Source organism: Monodelphis domestica, chromosome 1, assembly GCF_027887165.1.
Source record: "Monodelphis domestica isolate mMonDom1 chromosome 1, mMonDom1.pri, whole genome shotgun sequence".
NCBI lineage: Eukaryota > Metazoa > Chordata > Mammalia > Didelphimorphia > Didelphidae > Monodelphis > Monodelphis domestica.
The window spans coordinates 715,148,447-715,169,974 of NC_077227.1; the positions used below are offsets into that span (position 1 = coordinate 715,148,447).

The 21,528-nt window shown below is 41.0% G+C and overlaps 1 protein-coding gene across 3 annotated transcripts in view; it reads left to right on the forward strand.

Annotated features, from left to right (window-relative positions):
• Positions 1-10,196, forward strand: part of PDPR (pyruvate dehydrogenase phosphatase regulatory subunit) — a 48,585-nt gene extending 38,389 nt beyond the window's left edge. For all 3 annotated transcript variants that reach the window (XM_007477511.2, XM_001362387.4, XM_016428031.2), the window contains 3 exons: positions 871-960; positions 2,825-3,007; positions 3,322-10,196. In XM_007477511.2, the coding sequence (XP_007477573.2) occupies positions 871-960; positions 2,825-3,007; positions 3,322-3,726 (678 nt within the window). In that variant the 3' untranslated portion in view covers positions 3,727-10,196. The remainder of the gene's footprint in view (positions 1-870; positions 961-2,824; positions 3,008-3,321) is intronic.
• Positions 10,197-21,528: the final 11,332 nt, after the last annotated feature.

Genomic DNA, 21,528 nt, shown 5'->3' on the forward strand with positions numbered 1-21,528 from the left:
GTTACTCCTCATTTCAAAAAGCTTCAGTAGCTCTGTGTAGTCTTGAGGATAAAATAACACTCTTCAGCCAATCATCATCAAGGTCCTCCCTCACTATGGAGACTTACTTAGTAAATCTGTCCCTTCAGCAACTCTCTTCTAGACACACTGGTCTGCTTGTTTTCACCTGTCTTTGGAATGCCCCCATTCCTGGAATACATTTCTTCTCACCTCTGCCTTTTAGAATCCATAGATCCTTTTGAGACTTAGTGCAGGTGCTCTCTCTGCTTGAAACCTTCCCTGAACTTCCCAGGTAGAGTTGTTGTTTTTTTTTTCTTTTGAAATTTGATTGTTAGGCAGCTAGGTAGCATAGTAGATTGAGTGTCACATCTGGAGTTAGGAGGACTTGGGTTCAAATTTGACCTTAGGCACTTACTAGCTGTGTGATCCTGGGCAAGTCCCTTAATCCCAATTGCCCAGCCTTTGCCACACTTCTGTCTTAGAACTGCTACTAAGACAGAAGTTAAGGGTTTAAAAAAATATATTGTATTCGTGTGTGTGTGTGTGTGTGTGTGTGTGTGTCTCCATCCTTTCCCATTCAATTAGAATTGAGGGCAATTGTAATTTCTGTCTATAAATCAAAGACAGTGTAGAGGAATGATTTTAGTATTTCAAGGATCTGAAGTTCACAGGACAGTGTAATAGTAGACACTTAACAAATATTTGTTGAATTAAATTCTGGGAGACTAGAAAGGGGGAGTCCCAAGATGGAAGTCTCCTTTTCATTGAAGTGTATATTTCAGTGTTAATGAATGGCATTTGCCTTATAGAGGTCTTAAATGGTTACCATAATGTTCTTTCTAAATTTCTCCTCTGCTTTGGTTTCTACAGGAGATGAGTGTAGGCTATGCAAATGGAATCAGAGTGATGAGCATGACTCACACGGGAGAGCCTGGATTCATGCTCTACATTCCTATAGAGGTAAGAAAGTTACGAGAGTTTTTCAGTGTTGACAAGATTCAGCTATTGATGTTTGATCAAATCTTATCTGTCAGACCACCCACATGACTCTTGATTATTGGAAGCAAAATTTAAGATAGTTTTTTTTTTAAAAGGAGATTTTCTATTTGAATTCCATTTCCCCAAACTCATTATTTCACATAAGGATACAGCTGAGTGCAGTGAGTGTGCCAGCAACCAGACAAGGCAGGGTTAGGAAGGCTACTTGGATGTTCAGTTTCTCTTGTGAATGAGACTATGTGACTTCCTATTTATTCATATTAATTTTCTTCTTTTTTTTTTAACCTTTACCTTCTGTCTTAGAATTAATTCTAAGGCAGAAGAGCAGTAAGGGCAAGGTAATTGGGGTTAAGTGACTTGCCCAGGTTCACACAGTTTGGAGGTGTCTGAGGCCAAATTTGAAACCAGGTCGTCCTGACTCGAGGCCTGGTGTTACATCCACTGTTGTACCTAGCTACCCCTTGCAATTATTAATTTTCTTAGTTGACATCAAGTATTTGCTTCTAATTTGCTTCTGTTTGCTTCTAGACAGAGACACTTATGTACATTTAAATTAGTTGCTATATAAGTTTCTGAAAGCAACATTTAAATGAATGAATGAAAAAAGCATTTATAAGGTATTTATTCTGTGCCAGAAACCATTGTGCTGGGAACACAAATGCAAAGGTACAAATAACCCCTGCCCTGAAGGATCTTAAATTCTAATGGATGAGATCATCCTTTGAGGGGATAGTTGCCTGGGAGGGCACCTTTTACCTCTTCATAGTTACTGGGATGTTTGAGGGAGGCCTTGGGTAAGTAGACTGATACACTTCATCCTGTTAACTGAGTCATTTGATCTCGAGAATTTAGAGTAGCGAGAAAAGAGTACTTGTTAAGGAACACAGTGGCTGGTAACATAGAGGAAGAAGTCTGAGAGGAGGGCTTAACTGAAGCATGACTAGTACTTTTCCTGAAGCTACCAGTCAGAAGAGTGGGGCCCCAGGGTAATGCCAAGAATGATTTCTTGATCTTTTAAAGGGAAAAGTTGATGTCACCAAAAGAATCTTTTTAGTTTTAGGGATGGAGAAAATGGCAAAATTTTTCTTTTGGTTCTTCCATGCTTTCAGAGTTTATTATTGTTGGTATCTCTGAGAAATTAGAAACTATTACACAGACCTAGAGTTGGTTAGAACACTACGCAATATCCATTTTATCAAAAGAAGCAAAGTGTGAGAAAAGAGATGTAGACAACGAGTAGTAGCTTGGGAAGTGGTGAGAGCAATAGTAGGCTAGAATGGGATGAAAACTGTGAAAGATGGAATGGAACCTTTTGTAGTAGTCATAGAATATTTGCCTTTAAGCTATAAGTGTATTGTTTAACAGGTATTTATTAAAGACCTTTGCATAATACTATGTGGTATTGTGGAGGAGCAAAGAAGTTAAAAAAAATATTGTCCCTTGCTTCAGGGATCTTACTTTCTATTTTGGGAGAATAGTATCCAAATAATATCAGCTATTAACTGTTTTCAAATGCAAATTAGAAAATTTTATTTGTGTCATTCCAGCATATCAGATCATGGATAATGAGGTGTTGTTTGTTCTTTAGGGGAGCTAGTAGTGCGTACCACAGGGTATCCTGCTGAATTTGTTTTTAGGGAGGGGATTAACTGATGCTACCTAGTTGGACTTTACATACTGATTTGGCTTGGAGGAGCCTCAAGAACTCTCAGCTACGTATTTGAGCAAGAAAGAGGACATGGAAGTCATAGAGCATGATCTCATTTTCTCATCAGTCTTAACTCCCTAAAATGCAACAGGAAACTTAATTTCTTTGTCCTTACAGTATGCCCTGCATGTGTACAATGAGCTCATGAGTGTTGGACAGAAATATGGAATCCGAAATGCTGGATATTATGCTCTCCGAAGTCTCCGCATTGAGAATTTTTTTGCTTTTTGGGGTCAAGATTTGAATGCTTACACAACACCCATGGAGTGTGGACGAGAGTTTCGAGTGAAATTGGATAAGGTACTGCATACACCCAGGTCCAGATCCTCTGTGGGAGGATGCTCTTATCAGATTGGGAAAGAGTGCTCATAGAAGAATACACTTGGAAATGCCAAATTTGCAATAGCAAATAGATTATTACAAATAGGATATCCTTTTATCCACAGGATAAAAAATTATTCAGAAATAACAAAGTATCTAGAAAATTCTTGTTCTAATACTGTAGTTTATAAAACCTTTTAGATTGACTGCTTTTTTGAATGCTTTGATAATTATGGGATTTAATATCTAAGTTTTTAAAAAATTTTGTACTAGTTTGTTTTTTTCTTTTTCAGGGGATGGACTTCATTGGTCAGGATGCACTGTTAAAGCAAAAGCAGAATGGAGTGTACAAACGTTTCACAATGTTCATCCTTGAAGACCACGACACAGACCTGGACCTCTGGCCCTGGTGGGGAGAGCCCATTTATCGGAATGGGCAGTATGTTGGTGTGACCACCAGCAGTGCCTACAGCTACACTCTGGAGCGCCACATCTGCCTTGGCTTTGTACACAACTTTAATGAGGAGACTGGAGAGCAGCTAGTGGTGACAACTGATTTTATTAACCGTGGAGAGTATGAGATCGACATCGCAGGACACCGCTTCCAGGCCAAGGCTAAGCTTTACCCATTCGTCTCCCTTTACGCTTACAAACGACGAAAGGATGAGATAGAAATGAGTGACGTGCATGGAAAGTAATTTTGGGAGGGAACCCCGTCGCCTTCTTCCTCACACTAGGATATCCGACTAGGATCATCTCGCCAGCTGCTTCCTCCTTCCTATATCATTTCCTATTCTTTCTCCATTTCTTAACTTTGAAGCTTATTTTAAAAATCTTGAGTTTGTTTGAAACTTCACCTACAGTAACCTTTTTTTGCTTAAATTTTTTTTTACCTTACTCTATCCAGTACATTCTCCCTGTGTTTTGTTCCTTTCAGGTCTCCTTTCCTCCCAATTCTGATGTTGGCAGATAGCCTGACAGGCTGAACAGAAGTGAATATCTGTTGAGCAGAAACAGTTTCACCATTGTGGCTGCCCTGTGAAGGGTGGCAGTCTGATTACAAGTACTTTGCTCTTCCGTGCCACCTACAACCCAGAATAGCTGATATTTGCTGGCCTCTAGTTTAGAGTTAACTCTCCTTTTTTCACTTGGGCATTCTGCATACCAATTTCAGTAGTGTGGCCAGATATCATACTCATTCAGGCTACATCCAGACAGTGGCTTGAGGAGATGCTCTTCTTAGGCAGTTCACTGGGGATACTCCGATTTACATTTCCTCATGTACATTGTGCAGAGGGGTTTGGTGCAATGACACCCTGAGCAATAGAACGATTAGCTACCTCATTGGTGTGAGACTTGATAAGGGTTTTTATTGGAGTGATGTCTCAGAAGAGCAGTCTCCAACTTGGTCTTTGTATTCTCTCTTGAAGCAGTCATTGAAGAGGTTTGATTATTGGATCCTCCAGTGGGGAAAACCCTGCCGGTAACCATCTGCTGCCTTGATGGGCTCCTCTAGCTGCATTAGGCTGAGGACATTAAGTCTGGCAAAGCCAGGGATGACATCCCCATCAGTGATAAAAGTAAATGATGCTGTTGTTCTTGTTCCCTAGTCTAGTCCCCTCTTCTTGGTTTTCCTTTCTCCAGGAATGATGCACTTTCTTTTTGCCAGTTCAGCCTTACTTGGCCTATCTGTCATAGGCATATAAGCTTCTGATCCTTTGAGGGAAGGTCATCTAGAATGATCTCTGTATGGGGAGTTCAGTAGTACACCTCACCAGCCATGCTGAGTAATAGCCATACCATTGAACCACTTGGCTCCATTGAAGAGGGAAGCATTCTCTCCAAGAGTTTGATTCATGTGGATCCTGGCTTCCTGTCATCTTCTCCCTCTTGGAAATTATCCTCTGTTACTCTTTGAGTTTTCTTCTTTCTGTTCATCCTTATTTAGTGAAATGGAAAATTAGTTTCAGTTTTTGGGTTTGCTTTGTTTTCTCAAGAGAAAAGGTTAAAAAAATGTCTTTGAACCCTGTTTTGAGTAAAGTATTTCTTTGACCTTGAAGTGAAGCCCCAGATGCTACAAACTGCTAATAAGATCTAGCCTCTTGACATTTTTTCCCCTAGTTAAAACTGCTAAAATCAAAGAACAAAGAGCTAGTACAGATGATTCATGAACTTGGCCTTCTCTGTACCCCCTCACTCACCAAATCTTGGAAGCAATAAATCCAAGGTCTTCAGAACTTAGGAATTGTGTTGGCTTACTTTTAGAATCTCTCCCTTTCCTTCCTTTCCCTAACTTCTGAATTGTAGCACAGTTATTTGCCCACTAATCTGTCTAGGTCATTCTTTCTTTAGTAACATACTTTTGGACTTAAGCTTGGCTTTTTTTTCTTGGACCCTTGCTCATTTATTAAAGAGAGAGACTGTGGCTAATATTAGACCTGAAGATGAAACTAATTTATAGTTTAGATAACTTGCTAGCAGCCTCCTGAAGAAGTTGGCTTTTCTTGTCAGCTTTGGTGAGTGGGGTCTGTGGTCTCCTTCACAGCTCATTTAATTAGACTCCCTTTACCTATTGTGTCTTTTGATTTGAGTCAAAACCTCGAGATTTATGCTACATTTAGCATTCCATATAATTCTTTTGGCTGAGACAAAGCTGGGCAAAAGGAGGAGGGGAAGAGAACTGATTCCCAAACAGAACAGAGCAAAGGATAGAACTTTTAGGAAAGACTTTTGAGACCAGAAATTTAGGAGTTGAGGAAGGTGGAGGAACAAATATAAGTGGATGAAGTTTTCTATAGCAACGTGCCAAAGGCCTGGAAGGGGGTGTTTGGTTTGGGTTGGAAGACGGTACCACTGACTGTGGGTAGGGTGCTTCCACTACTTGGAGATTTGCACTAATCCAGATCCTTTATTTGTAAATAGAAATGTGGACTTTCCAGTTGTATGCACTGGAGTTGCTGTCCCCTAGAAGAGGCCCCTCCTCTCCAGGGATAGATAGAGCTTAGTGGTTGCATTATGATACCATATCATTGCTTAGAGAAATAGAAAAAAGGCAGCTGTGTAGTCACCCCAAAAACATTCAGCTAGAAACTTATCTTGCAAAAAGGATAGTTGGCTTTCTTGTTTTTCAGTTACTGTTCCTCATCACATCCCTGGGTGGAAAGGAAAAATATCTCCTCACTGATGAGAAAACTCAAGGTGGGGAAAAACCAGTTTGAGCCAGCCAGAACCTCCCAGTCTCTGGTGTGTTTGTCTTTAAAATCAAATCACTTCTTTCATTCAGATGGGTGGATCAGACCACAGTATGTTGGCATCTCATCTAAAAAGAGACCTGGGGCTTCTGAAAGCCAAGCCAGGATTGATCTTCAATACCTTGGGGCTTTTGCTCTGTCCAAGGATAGAACAGACTTCTTTGAGAGTGAGATCTGAAATGTTTGTTCACTTACTTTGCTTTCAGGCTTCCCTGGGAGCATGATCAGGTGACTGACAGTGGTGCTCTGTGGCTATAACAGTAGGCCCAGGACTAGGAGTAGCCAGTTTGATCCACTTTAGAACAGGCCAGTGTCCTTTGGAGAAAAAAGTTCTTCTGTAAAGTATCCTCTTAGTAAGAGCAGAGCTAGATCCCACAGGCTTAAGATGGACCAAACAGCTGACTGAAGCAAAGAGAATTTTATTGGGTTGGGTATTGTTTTTCTTTTTCCGAAATACATGTTATTCATCCCAGCCATCCAGTCAGATTGTTGGGGTTTTAGGGCATTTGAGAGATGACTGTGCAGTTCTTGGATTGACAGGCCATTCTCCAACAACAAATTCAGTCCTACAAACATTTTCTGAGGTAGCCTTCAGTTTGGATAGTCACATTATTCTTTATCATCTCCTTTCTTGCAATTTCCACCTAAATTTGTTCTCTCTCCTTTTAGCCTTAAGTCAGGAAACATTTTGGACTGCATACTCCTGAATGCAAGTTTTCTTTGGGCTTCCCTAGAAAGTAGCTAATGAGAACTTTCCTTCTAGTTGTGTCTGTGCATTTGGACCTACTTTCTTCTTGTAGGGAAAAGTCATTTGGCTTTGGGAATTTGAACTTCAGCCAGAGACTATTAGGTTTGCTTGGCAGATTCTTCCTGGAGAGCAGAGACACTGAGGTCAAGAACAGCATTACTTGCTAGTCCAAGAAGCTTTGGGAAAATAAAGTACTTTGATGTGATTACAGAGTTTGGGGGATTTTAATGACTAATCACAACCATAGAATTGAATGTTGTTTGCTCAACTACATCAGTCTCTTGATGGAATTTGGAAAGAGTTTAAGGAAAACAAGTTTCTTTGTCTTTTCTTTATGGTTTAGCTGCTACCAGTACCCCATACTGCCAACAACAAATGCAATATAATGACCAAATTAAATCCCTGCAATAGAAATGGTCTTCTTCCCAGGGTAGCTTAATTCTTAGTCATTCTCAGGAGAAAAATCAACTCTTGCATTATTGCAGAGACTGGTGCATCATTTCTACATTGACTGATGTTTGTTTAGAGAAGTATAGGGCAATTTTTGCAATAGAAATGAGCACCTAGGGAAAAAAACCCCAGAATTTGACAACAAATAATGTGTGTGACCCATACTTGTGTTATCCCTAAAGGACAAATATTGTATTTGTCGAAGAGAGAAGTCATTTCTCAGCTGTCCTTTTAATCTGGGTAAAGTCTCTAGCCTTATAGAATTTCTACTACAGGAATGACTTCCATGAACTGCAGTGGGGGTATAAAAATCCATTGGAATCTGGAAGAATAGGGTAGCTGTACCATGTGGTCTCAATTAAGTATTTCTTATTCTTCACATATTATAAAATCAACTTTCAAGATTGATTACTTGTGTAATATCCCAGCTTCCTAGTATTTGAACGCTATTAAGTCTTTTGTTAAAGAAAACAACGCCATAATCACTGGACCAAATTGAACGAAATTCTCACTTGTCAAGTCATAATCTTGTGTGTGCATATGTGTGCATGCAGAAGGCATTGGCCAAATATCTAACAAAAGACTATATTATCTAAACAAAAATGGGATTGTAATAAAATCTTGTCTATTTGTAGGCTTCTAGCACCTCACACCCCCTTTATTTAAAAAATATTTTATAAGCAATCACAATTCAGGGGAAATGGTTTCCTTTTATTTGTCAGTTCCTAACCCTCAGCCCCCCCCCTTTTTTTTTTAATAACTCAAAGATTCTGGGGACTTTTGTCCTTCCCCTGTTCCCAATTTTGACTAAATCTTCATAAGAAGAAATTTGGCTTGTCTGTTATGGAGCATTACTTTTATTAGTTCTGAGTAGGAGACAGACGTTTTTTGTTTATGCCTTGGCATCATGTTTTGGTCAAATGTAATTTCTCAGGTACATTACTGAAAAACAAAATTACTTGGAAACTAAAAGAGCTAGGTGTTGTTACTCTAGCCCCAGTGCTAGCTGGGCCCCTTGGATTAGCATATGAACGTCTGTATCTGAATGGAAGGAACAGCACTGATTTCACTCCATAATTCCCAAATTGGCCCAACAGGTCTGTTTTTTGGGGAGAGTAGAGCCAAGCAGTTTAAGTTCTGTCCCCCCAGCATTATTTCTAAGGTAACTCTCAGGTGTTATACCTAGAAGATTCTGTTACTTTGCTTACTGTCACATCTTGTTTGGCAAATATAACTGAAAGAAAGAAATACCCTCGACCTTTTTGTTGTCACATTAACCCCGGGTTTTTACAATTTCAGATTTTATTAGCAGGGGATAAACTGCAGCTTTCCGAACTCATTACTTCCTTACACTAGACAGTTGGTTATGATAGATGTGGGAGGCGGCTGTCATCTTCTTTGAGTATCACGCTGAAGGACTTTGGCAGTTCCCTCTCCATGCCTTCCCCAGCACGCAGTACAGCTCTCGCTAAGTAGAACCAGACACATTTTCTCAGTAGTGAGACACACTCTTGGTCTCTCTTGGGCTGCCTCTTTGCACACTGTCGTTCCCAAAGACAGTCCTAAGAGAGCTGAGGACAAATTCTGTTGATGTTGACTGCTCGATGGTTCCTGGAAAGGGCTCTGTGGTTTTAACAGCTCCCTCGATATCCGTGTCGCGATGTGGAAAGCGCCATCTTGCATGTGCTCTGTCAGATGATTTTGAATAAACAGAGCTGCCCCCTCCCCCTCATCTGATTAGTTCTGAAATCAGCTGTTGGGCCTGCTTTCAAACTCAGTAAATGCCGAATGTGCTCTGTGTCTGAGGTACCTCAGCCATCGCCCCTTTGGGCCCCTGGTTTAAGGTGCTAAATCCCTAGACTCTCCATGAATGCTCTTCTTCCTCAGTAGCTTTCCAGGAGGACTGAGCCTTGGGCCGGCCTTTTCTCCCTTGAGCGCCTGAGGACAGTCTGTTGGGTTGGGCAAAGCGAGACACCTTCTTAGACACCTTTGCTTTTCCTCTGTGAATGGACTTGCATTTTGTTCTTCAGCCTTCTGGCTCCTGAGGACAGGACTGGCCCTGTTACAAGAACCAGGCCAGTGTTTCTTCTGCAGATGAGAAGAGAGCTCGGGAAGCTGGAGCTCTGCCGCCATTTTCTAGTGCCTTACACACACACACACACACACACACATGCACACATGCACACATGCACACGCGTGCGCACGCATGCACACACACACACACACACACACCACACACACGGGAGCTGGCCAGCATGGAGAGAAGCCCATTTCAGTCCGCCCCTTCCTCCTCATAGCCACACTTCTCTCTCTCAGAGCAGGAAGGAAAGGCTCGCCGCAGGTGTGTTTGAATGAACATTGTTCTAGGAGCACAATTCATGCTTTAACTAAACTCTCAGTCTATGTGAAAATGCCACTGTCCTTATTGTGAGTCGTAACCCCCACGTTTATGCAGAGCAGCAAAGCCCAGCGTTGTCCGTTGGAGCTTCGAGCGAGCGCGGGATCCTGAAAACACGGCACTTTAGCGAATTGGAATCACTTTGTGGGGTGCTGACGGTGGGCTGCTGTTGGGCACACAGCATGGGCCCCTGCCTCCCTGGCGGCCGACATGGCCGAGCATCGTGTATTGTGTTTATATTGAGTTGTAGTTCAGCTAGATCTTCTGGTCTGTATACATATCAGTTTTTCTTTATGAATAAACAAGCATTTAATGACTCTATCCCTAGCTCCTTGTGAAATGTTTTTTGTATGTAGCAGAGACATTTCTCCCCGCCTCCAGGTATGTGTATGTATATATATGACAATTCTCTATTATCTTATGTGAGAAGAACCACCACAAATGCCCCAAACCAATGCCTCGTCCTAAAGGTGCCCCCGTGGACTCTCAGGGAAGTGTAGCAGGAGGGCCGCCATTCAGAATCGGAAGTCTTCGCTTTGAAACCCACCTTTTGGCCATGGAAGGAACTGAAACCCCCTCAGAAGCTCAGTATACTCAGTTGTACAACGGGGATAGTAGAACCTGCTTTCAAGGCGATCATTCGTGCTTTGTAGACCTTGAAGCCTCCTATGAATGTCCTTTGGTAGCGGCTATGCCATTTGGACACGGGCTCCACAGGTTCCCCCCACCTTGGGACGATGCACACTCAAGATCAGCAAGATGGCCGAGGATGAAGTGAAGAGGAAAATGTCATCTAGGGGATTCGATGTGAAGGAAGAAGACTCTGCTGATCATGGAAACACTCCTAAAATAGTGAACTCTTTTTGAAGTCTTGAGATGGTGAAAAGTTTGAAACGGGTGAAGAAAGTGGTGAATGATGTTCTATGCAGTGGTGGCAAGATGGAAAAAAGAAACCCCGAAGTGAACTAATTCTCCAAAGCAACTGTTGGGATTAGTGAAGGGCCTATTCTGGCGTGTCTGTTTTGGGGCTGTGTACCTGTGGAAGGCGGATGTGCCATCCAGAATTGCCACCAAAAGGAGCGGAAGGTGTAACAAGGGCACCGAGGAATTCCCTAAGGATGCCTGGGCAGTTACAGCACTGCCTCTCACCAATTTTATGTCCTTGGATAAGTTATCTTCCCCTCACTCGACCTCATTGTCCTCCATCTAGAATGCCAGGAGGGACTGAATAATCTCCAAGGTTCTTCCTAGCTTTTTTTTTCTTTTTAAAGGATTTCATGATCTAAATACTTTTTCACTCTTTTGGTTAGAAAGAGCTTAAACATTGTGCCTTACATGTATTTATTAATTAGTAGAGGAAGAACAAAATTAGGCCCATCATTTTGGGAATTTACTTTTGTTTTTTTTTATTTTTTTATTTTATTTATTTATTTATTTATTTTAAAACCCTTACCTTCTGTCTTGGAGTCAATACTATGTATTGACTCCAAGGCAGAAGAGTGGTAAGGGCTAGGCAATGGGGGTCAAGTGACTTGCCCAGGGGGAATTTACTTTTGTAAGATCCTCAAAGATGTGATCTTCCTTGAGAGAAAAAAAATGACTATATCCAGAATTGCTGCCCATCCTGCATTCAACCCAGCATGCTCATTGCTAAAGTTCTAGGTCAAAATGATCCTCCAACTATGTCCACAAATGAGCCCCGAAAGGTGTATGCTGGTAATAAACCTGCAAAAGCTTTACTCTACTGGCCTTTCCCATGATTCACTTGTTCAAAGTGAGGCTATTTCTCTGATGTCCTCCAGGAGTAGCATTAGGCAAAATTGCCTCAATGCCAGATACCAGTGATGATGGAAGAAAGATGTGATTTTCATTTCCTTTGTTATCAGAGGAAACCAGCAGGCGGCACTATTTGCATGTAAATTAAGGGGACTTAGAGCTTGAGCACCCCACTATTGCTGGGGAAAATTAGAAATCGATCAAGTCAATCCAAAAGGTGAATTTTCTGGAACATAGGGAGGATGTGGAAACTCAGTTTATTCTACCTAAGAGAAACTGATCTGGCCCATCAAAGAAATGTGGAATTGTGCCACTGGTATCCTCCTTTGGCTTTTTAATTTATAAGCCTTGAAATGAGATCCACCATTTTAAAAAACCCTATTGCAGGGACAGCTGGGTAGCTCAGTGGATTGAGAGCCAGGCCTAGAGATGGGAGGTCCTAGGTTCAAATTTGCCCTCAGATACTTCCTAGCTGTGTGACTCTGGGCAAGTCACTTAACCCCCATTGCCTAGCCCTTACCACTCTTCTGCCTTAGAACCCATACACAGTATTGATTCCAAGATGGAAGGTAAGGGTTAAAAATAATAAATTAAAAATTAAAAACCCTCTTGCTTAAAGGCTCTTGAGGATTAGGAGCATAATATTAAAGAAAATTCTGGAACTGTAAACAAAACCAGAAGCTGAGACTTCTTGTTTCAACAGCCACAGAATGCATTCCTTTGGGGTCAGAAAGTGGCTTTTTTAAAAAAAACATTATTTTATTTGGTCATTTCCAAACATTATTCATTGGAGACAAAGATAATTTTCTTTTCCTCCCCCCTCCCCCCAACTCTCCCATAGCCGACACGTGATTCCACTGGGTATCACAGTAAAGTGACTTTTTTTGCTAATATGTTTGGCATTACCATGATACTTTGGGTCTCTTGGTTCTTTATATTCAATGATAATTGGTGAGATGATGAGTAAGGAGATTGAGGCAGAAAAGTGTAGACTATGTAAGATCAGAAATCCACAAAACTCCCAAGAACACCTAGTCATTAAACCTTCCTTCATATTTATTGCAGTCAGTCAAATATTAAATATACTATATGTTCTGTAGTACTGGGGATACAAAAAAGAGGCAAAAGACAGTCCTTTCCCCAAGGATCCAATGGGATACAATCCAATGGGAGAGACAACATGCAAACATATTACGAAGGAAGCTCTATACAGGATAAATAGGAAATAGTAAACAGAGGGAAGGAAGTGGAATTATGGGGGGTTGAGGAAGGCTTCCTGTAGAAGGTAGCATTTTAGTTGGGATTTAAAGGGAATCAGAGAGGTCAGTTGTTAGAGTATATGGGAGATCTCTCCAGGCACAGGGAAGAGTCAGAAAATGACCAGAGCAGAGAGCTGGAGAGAAGGCCAGGAGGCTATTGCCATTGGATCCAAGAGTATCTTTTGGAGAGTAAGGAATAAGACCGGAAAGTTAGGAGGAGGCTAGATTTTGAAGATCTTTGGATGCCCAAATGGAGCATTTTAGAGGCAACAGAGAGCTACTGAAGTTTAATGAGGTGGGGAATGTTGGGGTGAGGAGGGGGCTGTGTGTGTGACATGGTTAGAGCTATTATTTTAGGAAAATCACTTTGGTGACTGAATGGAAGATGGATTGGAATGGGGGAAAACTTGAGTCAGTCCAACTCCTCCAGCAATAGTCCAAGCATGAGGTGATAAGGGTCTACAAGAGAAGCTGGCAATGTCAGAGTAGAGGATGACTTTTAGGTTGTACACCTGAAGGACAAAGAATGGTGGTGCCCTTGACAGTAATAGGGAAAGTAGGAAGGGGGTGGGTTTAGGGAGAAAGGATAGCAAGTTCTGTTTTGAGTTTAAGATGTCTACTAACCATCCAGATTGAGATGCCTGAAGGGCAGTTGGTGATTCAGGACTTGAAGTCAGCAAAGAGCCTGGAGGAGAGATAAAGTTGAGAATCATCAGAATAGAGTAGTCAAACCCTTGGAAATTGATGAAATAATCAAGTCAAGCATATGGCGGGAGACAAGAAGATCCAGAACAGAACCATGAGGGTCACTTACAATGAGGAAGCTTGATCTGGAAGAAGATCCAGCAAAGGAGACAAAGAAGGACTGGTCAGATACATCAGAGGAGAACTAGGAGAGAGGGCATCCTAAAAACCTAGAAAGACTATTAAGGAGGGAAGTGATCAACAGTGTCAAAGACTGCAGAGGTGCCAAGACAAATACGGATTGAGAAAAGTCGGTGGATTTGGCAACTAAGAAATCATTGTGGGGGCAGCTGGGTGGCTCAGTGTAATGAGAGCCAAGCCTAGAGATGGGAGATCCTAGGTTCAAATCTGGAGATATAATAGTTTCTGGCAACCACAAAGGTGGTGACAAGTACCGTTACATTTCCCTCACTTTTCTTAAAATTTCCTTTACTATCTCAAGTCAGCCTTTTTTTTTCTGTTTCTACAATTTTCACCTGAAAAGGTAAGTTCACATTTTTGTTTTTTCCTTTAAACCTGAGGCTAGTTGATTAAGGGCACGCCTCTGACCCTAACCCCTAGCCTATAGTGCCATCTACCGGTAGGGAAAAAAGCAAAAAAAATTACAATGAATCTAATAAGTAAACTAATACCACATAACATGGATTTTACCAACATAACCCAAGTTGGAAACATGTTGTCTATACTTGGTTTAAAATGGCTCAATTGTTCAGAAAATATTTTGCAATATGTGCATATAGCCGGTGAAATAGGTTTGATACTTTATGTAATCTACCTTAAGAAAACAACAGGGAAATTATTTATACTCAGAGCTTAAAATGAAAGTATAGAGAATACTTTGTGGGAGATAAAAAATTCTATAAAAAACATTGGAAGAAACTTAAAAATCCTCCAGAAAAAAATCTCTCCATACTTCCTCATTATTGGAGCCAATTCAATCTCTGTGCCACCCTACCCTACACAATCTTGTTCCTCCTACTCAACCTATCCCTCCCCCCACTCCCACCTCTACCCCAGTCCCTCCTCCCCCTGCCAAACTCATCCCTCCTACACCCTTCCTGCCCCTGCCCCAGCCCCTTTTTCCTTTCTCCAATCTATCCCTCTCCCTACCCCCACCTCTATCCCAATCCTTCTCTCCATTACCCAACTCATCCTTCCTCCTGCTCCTATCTCTTATCCCTCTGCCCCTCCCTCTCTGCTTTCCTACTCCTACCCCTCCCCTTATGTGCCCCATTGAAAACCAAACATCAAACCTTCAGACAGAAATACAAAATAATCTAGCTGAAACCACCTTTAATAGTACCCACCTTTAATAAGAATGAGAATGTAGCTCCCTTAGGCACTATTCACCATTCGTCCCCCCCCCCCCCCAGGATATTGAAAGATTCAAACAAGACAGTCCAGCTTTTGAAGATGAACCAATGATGCTAATCAAAAAACTAGAAAGTATCTTTCACACATATGACCCTGGATGGGTAGATGTTGAAAACCTACTACAAGCCTTTTTTACAGAGAGGGAGAAAAATAAAATTATCTCTCTTGTTAATCAGGCCCAAGGAAGGAAAGCAATTAAGCAATTAATTGGCCAGATGACCCAAAATGGAACCCCAATAATAAACAAGATTACATAAGATTATGCCAGTCTAGAGAGGCATTATTAACAGTAATGAGGGCTTATTCTGACAGACCAGGCACATGGACAAAATTTGAATTTGTACAAAACTGTTGTAAAGTTGTAAGAGATTATTTTAGAATTAACTGCCCAAATTGGTCCAGTATGGACCTTGAAGAATTAAGGAGAGTAGCTATATATGTAGTTGAAGGCCACCAGAGAAAAATGAAGAAGACAGGGATGGAGGAATTAAGGAGAGAAAATAAAATTTTAAAAGAAAAATTGGAAAGAAAATATGGAGTGACCCTAGTGCCTTTGCAACAATCCACAAATAAACCACTAAAATATTATTTATGTGAAAGAAAAGGCCACTTACTGTTAAATTGCAGAAACTGGAATCAAGTATTCAATAACATGAATTTTAACAATGGTAATTTCAGAAATAAGAGATATAACAATTATCAAAATTATAATAGAAATCATTACAGAAATTATATTCCAACTGAGGAAAATGATACATAACAAGATACCCAACAACAATACATTCAAAGTGAAGCTTGTCCACATTATGCACAGGGTGAAAATCCCCCTCAGGGAGGATGACCCAAGAGACACGCCCAAGCATCTTTATGAAGGTGTGAGGGAGGGGAAAGGACCTTGGAATCAGAAAGTGAATTTTTTTCCCTAGAACCTGATGCTTTAATATCAATTATTCCTATCCTTCCTCCCCAATAGTAATGTAACTCTAAAAGTAGGGAACTTGTATTATGACTGCTTTTTAGACACTGGAACATCTAGATCAGTTCTGGTGAGTAAACCAAATGCAAAATGTGATCTCATTGAATCTATAAATGTAGTAGGTATATCAGGGACACCTCAAAAGGTCCCAACACTTTCTCTTCGAATGGTATCTGTGGAACCCTTATCTGTAGAACATTCTTTTCTACTAATGCCTGGGTTCCCCAAAAATCTACTGGGAAGAGACCTATTATGTAAACTAAAACCAACAATAATAAGCACTCCAGATGGCTCTATGTCATTAGAATTACCTGAGGAATCTTTCCATTTGCTCCCTGTACCTCTCAGAAAGCCAGGAGGTGAAGGAGCCTCCCACCTTTGAAAAACCAACTGATATACCTGGTTCATTTCCTACTGCCTAGGAAATGAACCAGTAGAGTGGGTGAGATGAAAAGTTAATGAGAGAACAGAGGAGGCAATCTGTTGGATGGAGACAGATGGAATGGCATCACTTGAGAAGTAGAGAAGCTAGCCTTGGTAAGGAGTCATTCAGGCCACTTCTTCACGAGGGAAGGGTGAAGGTGGACAGAGGGAAAGAAGGTATCTGGGTGAAAGGAGATGAGGAAGAGGGAAGAAGAAGGAGCTCACCTCAAGTAACATTAGCCTTTTCTGTAGAACATGACGCAAGCGTCATGGCTGAGAGTGGGGGACAAGGAGCCATGGAAGCTTGGAGAAGGGATGAGAAAATTTGGAATTGCCACTTTGGAGAGTGGAAAAGTCAGATGATAAGAGAGGTATATTAGGATTGCCAAGAGGTAGAGAGAGTCCAGTTGGGGTCAGGTAATCTATTTGTGGTGGACCCAGTTGGCATATTTTCTCCATTTATTTATTAATTCATTATTACTATAATTTTATAATTAAGAATTCATTCATGTGCTCCATTTATTCAGCTGTCTCTGTGTAGGTGAGAAAAGATGGTCAGGGTTGGAAGCATAACGTTGCCTCTTTCTGGCTGCCTCCCAAGGTTACTGTCATTAATTATGTGTTCCTGGAAACTAGAAGCCAGTTGGACCCATGGGAAGAGCACAGGTGAATTTGATGGAACTTGAAGAAGTCTAGATTTCCCTGTGCCGGGGTGGGTCCCCACCCTTACCCACCCCAGCCCCACATCCGTGTGCCATCTGACTTTCTAGGGTACAGTGTGTGACCTCATGTTTTCTTTTCTGTTCTCCCTGAGGCAGCCATGCACACACACTCTGCCTGCTGTGGTCTCTGAGCTGTCTCCACCAGGAGAGCTGCTTAAACACTCTCCCTTTCTTCCTCTAAGTCTGAGATGGCCAAGGCACAAAGCAGCTATACAGGGATGAACTGGACCTGCCTCCTGAATCCTGGTTTGGCTTGCACATCTCAGGAACTGGGGCTAAACTTGCTTTGGCACTTGGCCCTTCTCTGGCTGATCACCAAGAGATATGTGCTGCTGCCAGATTTAAGGTTAAAAAAAAAAAGCCACCCTCTTTGCAGAGCCAGTGAATGAGGCATGCTGTTTGTTGAGCCCAGGAAGGCTTTTGCCCCAGGAGCAAGCTTTACCCTTGCAATGATCTTCATCTTTCTTCGACTCTGTCTCACCCAAATGACTAAACTATTTCATCTTTGCCAAGTCATGGTTGAGAGGGACCCAAATGCCATCCCCACCTTCTTATCCCACAAAAACCACCTTCCCTCTTTTTGAATCCCATCTCTCATCCCCCATCCCACCCTTAGGAGAGTTGACAGTAAGCTCAAAAGTGGCAAAAGATCCAGTGGAGCACCAAGGGAATTTCGAAGTGACTCACAGAGTGAACAATGTGTTAAGTCTTTCTTCTATGGTCAAGGGTTATTTATCATCAAATAAATTTACGTTGGTATTCAGTCATTTTGACTCTCTGTGACTCCACTTGGAGTTTTCATGCCAAGGACACTAGTGGTTTGCCATTTCCTTCTCCAGGTCATTTTACAGATGAGGAAACTGAGGCAAACAGGGTAAAGTGACTTGCCCAGGATCACACAGTTTCTAAGTGTCTGAGGCAAAATCTGAACTCTCGAAGAAGAGCAAGTCCATACACTTTGACCCAACAATACCACGACTAGGTCAGGATCCCAAAGAAAGGAGAAATTGTCTATTTATAAAAAAAAATTTTATAGCAGCTCTTTTTGTTGTGGCAAAGAATTGGAAACCGAGGGCTTGCCCATCCATCTCAGAATGGTTGAATGAGTTGTGGTATGTGATTGTAATGGAATGCTCCTTTGCCATAAGAAATGATGAACAATGATTTCATAAAAACCTGAAAAGACTTATATAAACTGATGCAAAGTGAAGTGAGCAGAACCAGGAAACATAGTACACAGAACAAGATGTAAGATGATCAGTTGTGAATGACTTATCAGCAATGCAAGAATCCAGGATAACTCCAAGGGATCCATGATGAAAAATGCCATCCACTTCCATAGAACGAATTGATGGAGTCTGAATGCAATTTGGAGTATATCATTCTGCCCTTTTTTCTTTCGAGAGTTTTCTTCTATTTTTCTTGTATGTGTGATATGTGTCTTCTTTCCCAACATGAAGGATATGGAAATCTGCATTGCATGACAGCACATATGTAACCTATGTCAGATTATTTGCTCTCTGGGAAGGGGAGGAAAGAATTTGGATCACAAAATGTCAGAAAACAAATGTTAAAAATGTAATTGGGGAAATACAATAAAATATTATTGGAGAAAAAGATAATTTTGACCTTTTTGAATGCTTATATATACATACTTATATCTATCACATTATTATACCCAACACAAGGATTACAGCTAATAGGAAAATAGGGATTTGTCATGACTAAAATGCTGATACTTAAATGAAAAATTAAGTCATCTTATAAGATCCTTAAGCACTGCCAGTCTCTAGGGTAAAGTTTGCTTGCTTATCTCGAAATCCCAAATAATCTACCTTTGAAACTATTTTTTCTAGTTGCTAATTGAGCCTACTTATCCTATTGTTGAGTGAGGTTGGAATTCCACGTTGATTGTCCTTTCAGTGGAACTGATTCATTCAGAAATTTCAGGTGTTCTTTGGTATAGGGACCCAGAAGAAAATTTCCCAGAACTCCAAGGAGATTGCCTATACCTAAAAGGTTTTGTTCTGCCCAGTGTGGGGGGAAAAAACCCAAAACAATACAAGACACCCAGAGATTTTGTTTAGATTCCAGTTGGATTTCCTATACATTTCAGAGATCTCTGGAGAAAATTGGGGTTCACATATGTCATTTCAGGACCCAAAAGAATTTTATAACATTAAACCTACTTTGTGAATGTGAGGATCCAGGGCAAGTAGGGACATGCTCTTAATACAGGAGTTCTTAACCTTTTTTGTATCATTAGCCCTCTTGACTATCCAAAGTATAATGACTGAAATTCTCAAGAGGAGTATTACTTAATTTTTAAGTCAGTTTAATAATCAGCCACTCAAAAAAAATCAAAACTAACCAGTAGACTCCTTTCATAATCCGAATGGACATTGAGGATTGCAAGCAGGGCAAAACAGAGACCTGGCCCAAACAAAAGCATCTGGGAAAGAGAGTTGGATCAAACTCAACCAGAGAGACCTGGGGAACTTTCTGGGCACACACCAATATATACCCCATGGGAGTCCCTATCCTGGACATCCCAAGCCATTTCTGATGGGTAAATAGTTATTGAGGAGTTGGATTAGGAGACCTCAACCTCTCCCTCATTACTTTACAGAAAGAGGAGGGTCTTAAGATTGATAACAAGCCTTTTTCTTCCCTGCCACTTGGCTAGGTTGCTGTAGTCCAAAATGGCGGGTAGAGCTTGCTGATTTTATTATTTAATCTCTCAAGTGGGTCAAGTGGTTTAGCCCTGCCCCTAATCCTGTAATCCTCAACAAAGAGCAGCCTAAGGGAGCACCCAACCCAGTCTCAAAGCCGGAGGGAGAAACCTTTTCAGTTTTCAAATCAAACTGTTCTTGGAGGGCTAAAGGTGAGATTATTTCACAAAAGACATCCCAATTCAATATTAATTTTCCAAAGAAAACTTTGGTCTCATTCTCAGAATAATATTTATGAAGCATAAAATAAGATACATAGCATTATAGAGAAAAATAGTTATAATGAAATGCAGTTATCAAATCTATATAAGGGTTTAGATATATTAAAAATTCCATTTCGATGTAATTGGTTTTGGTTTTCTTTTTTTTTTTAAATATTATTTTATTTGATCGTTTTCATACATTATTCACTGGAAACAAAGATCGTTTTGGTTTTCTTTATACTGCTATATGTTTTGTTTTATGCTTTAAACACATTCTGAGAAGGAGACCATAGCAAAGGGAGCAAAAAAGTGAAGAATCCCTGTATTAAGAGCCCTCCTTTACTTGCTCTGGACCCTCATGACCTCACAGCGTAGGTTTAAGGCTCTAAAATCCCTCTGCATCCTGAAATGTTAATGTCTCTAGACCTGGCTCTCTATCCACTGAGCCACCTAACTCCCTTCCTTTTGAAGTTGGTTGTTTGTTACATCCAGCATGTTTGTGAGGGTCTAGAGTAGAGGGAAAAGGAAAGAGCGAAATATCCCAGTGTCCCCTGGACCCAGGACTGGTTTTGTTCTAGCACCTGGTGCCCAATGGAGACCAGAAGAGGGGAAGAGGGGAAAGATGGAGACCCCAGCCCCACCAAGGATCAAGCAACAAGCCAAGCTGGTTTATTTCTCATCTGAACAATAAGATGATGATTTCTAATTCAGGAAAATTTAGGAAGACAGATTCACAATTCTACAAGGGGCCAAGCAAAGAAACAACAGAGAAGACAATCCATCGAGAGGAGGAAGAGAATCGAGTCCCTCACAAAGAGGAGACTGGGGTTCCCAGAAACTAGGAAGAATGAGTGACCCACTATGACTTATTATGTGGCTCTAAATTTGAACCCATTTTACTTGTGTCTTTGGAGGGGCTCGATGGAGAGACTTTTAGGAGATGTTGATACCAATTGTTCTTATTACTCTACCTTATCCAGCCAATAAATATTCAGACAATAAAGATTTATTAAGTATTCATTGTGTGCCAGGCACTATATTAAGGCTTTAGTTTTCTAAAAAGTGATATTGAGCCTGGCCAACTGAAAAATATCATGAAATAATCATGGCAGGAAGTGCACCAGTGGGGGCTTTTGGGTAATAACTTTAGGGGGAAAAGAACCCAAGAACCTATCCCAGGGACATCAACCAAAAAGTCTGTGTCTTAAGGAAGACTTAATTTGCCCTCTATTTTTCCCTTTCCCCAGTCCTTAAAAAACAAAAATGGCGGCAGATGGCAAGTATCTTGCCAGAGTCTTTTTAACTAGTCTCTTCCCAGCAAAGTTAGCGTGGAATGAGTCCTGGCCTGGGAGTCAGGACACTTCTGTCCTAATCCTAAAATGACCACTAAGTAGCCACATGGGTAAATCCCTTCACCTCTCCATTTTCTCTTCTGTAAAAATAA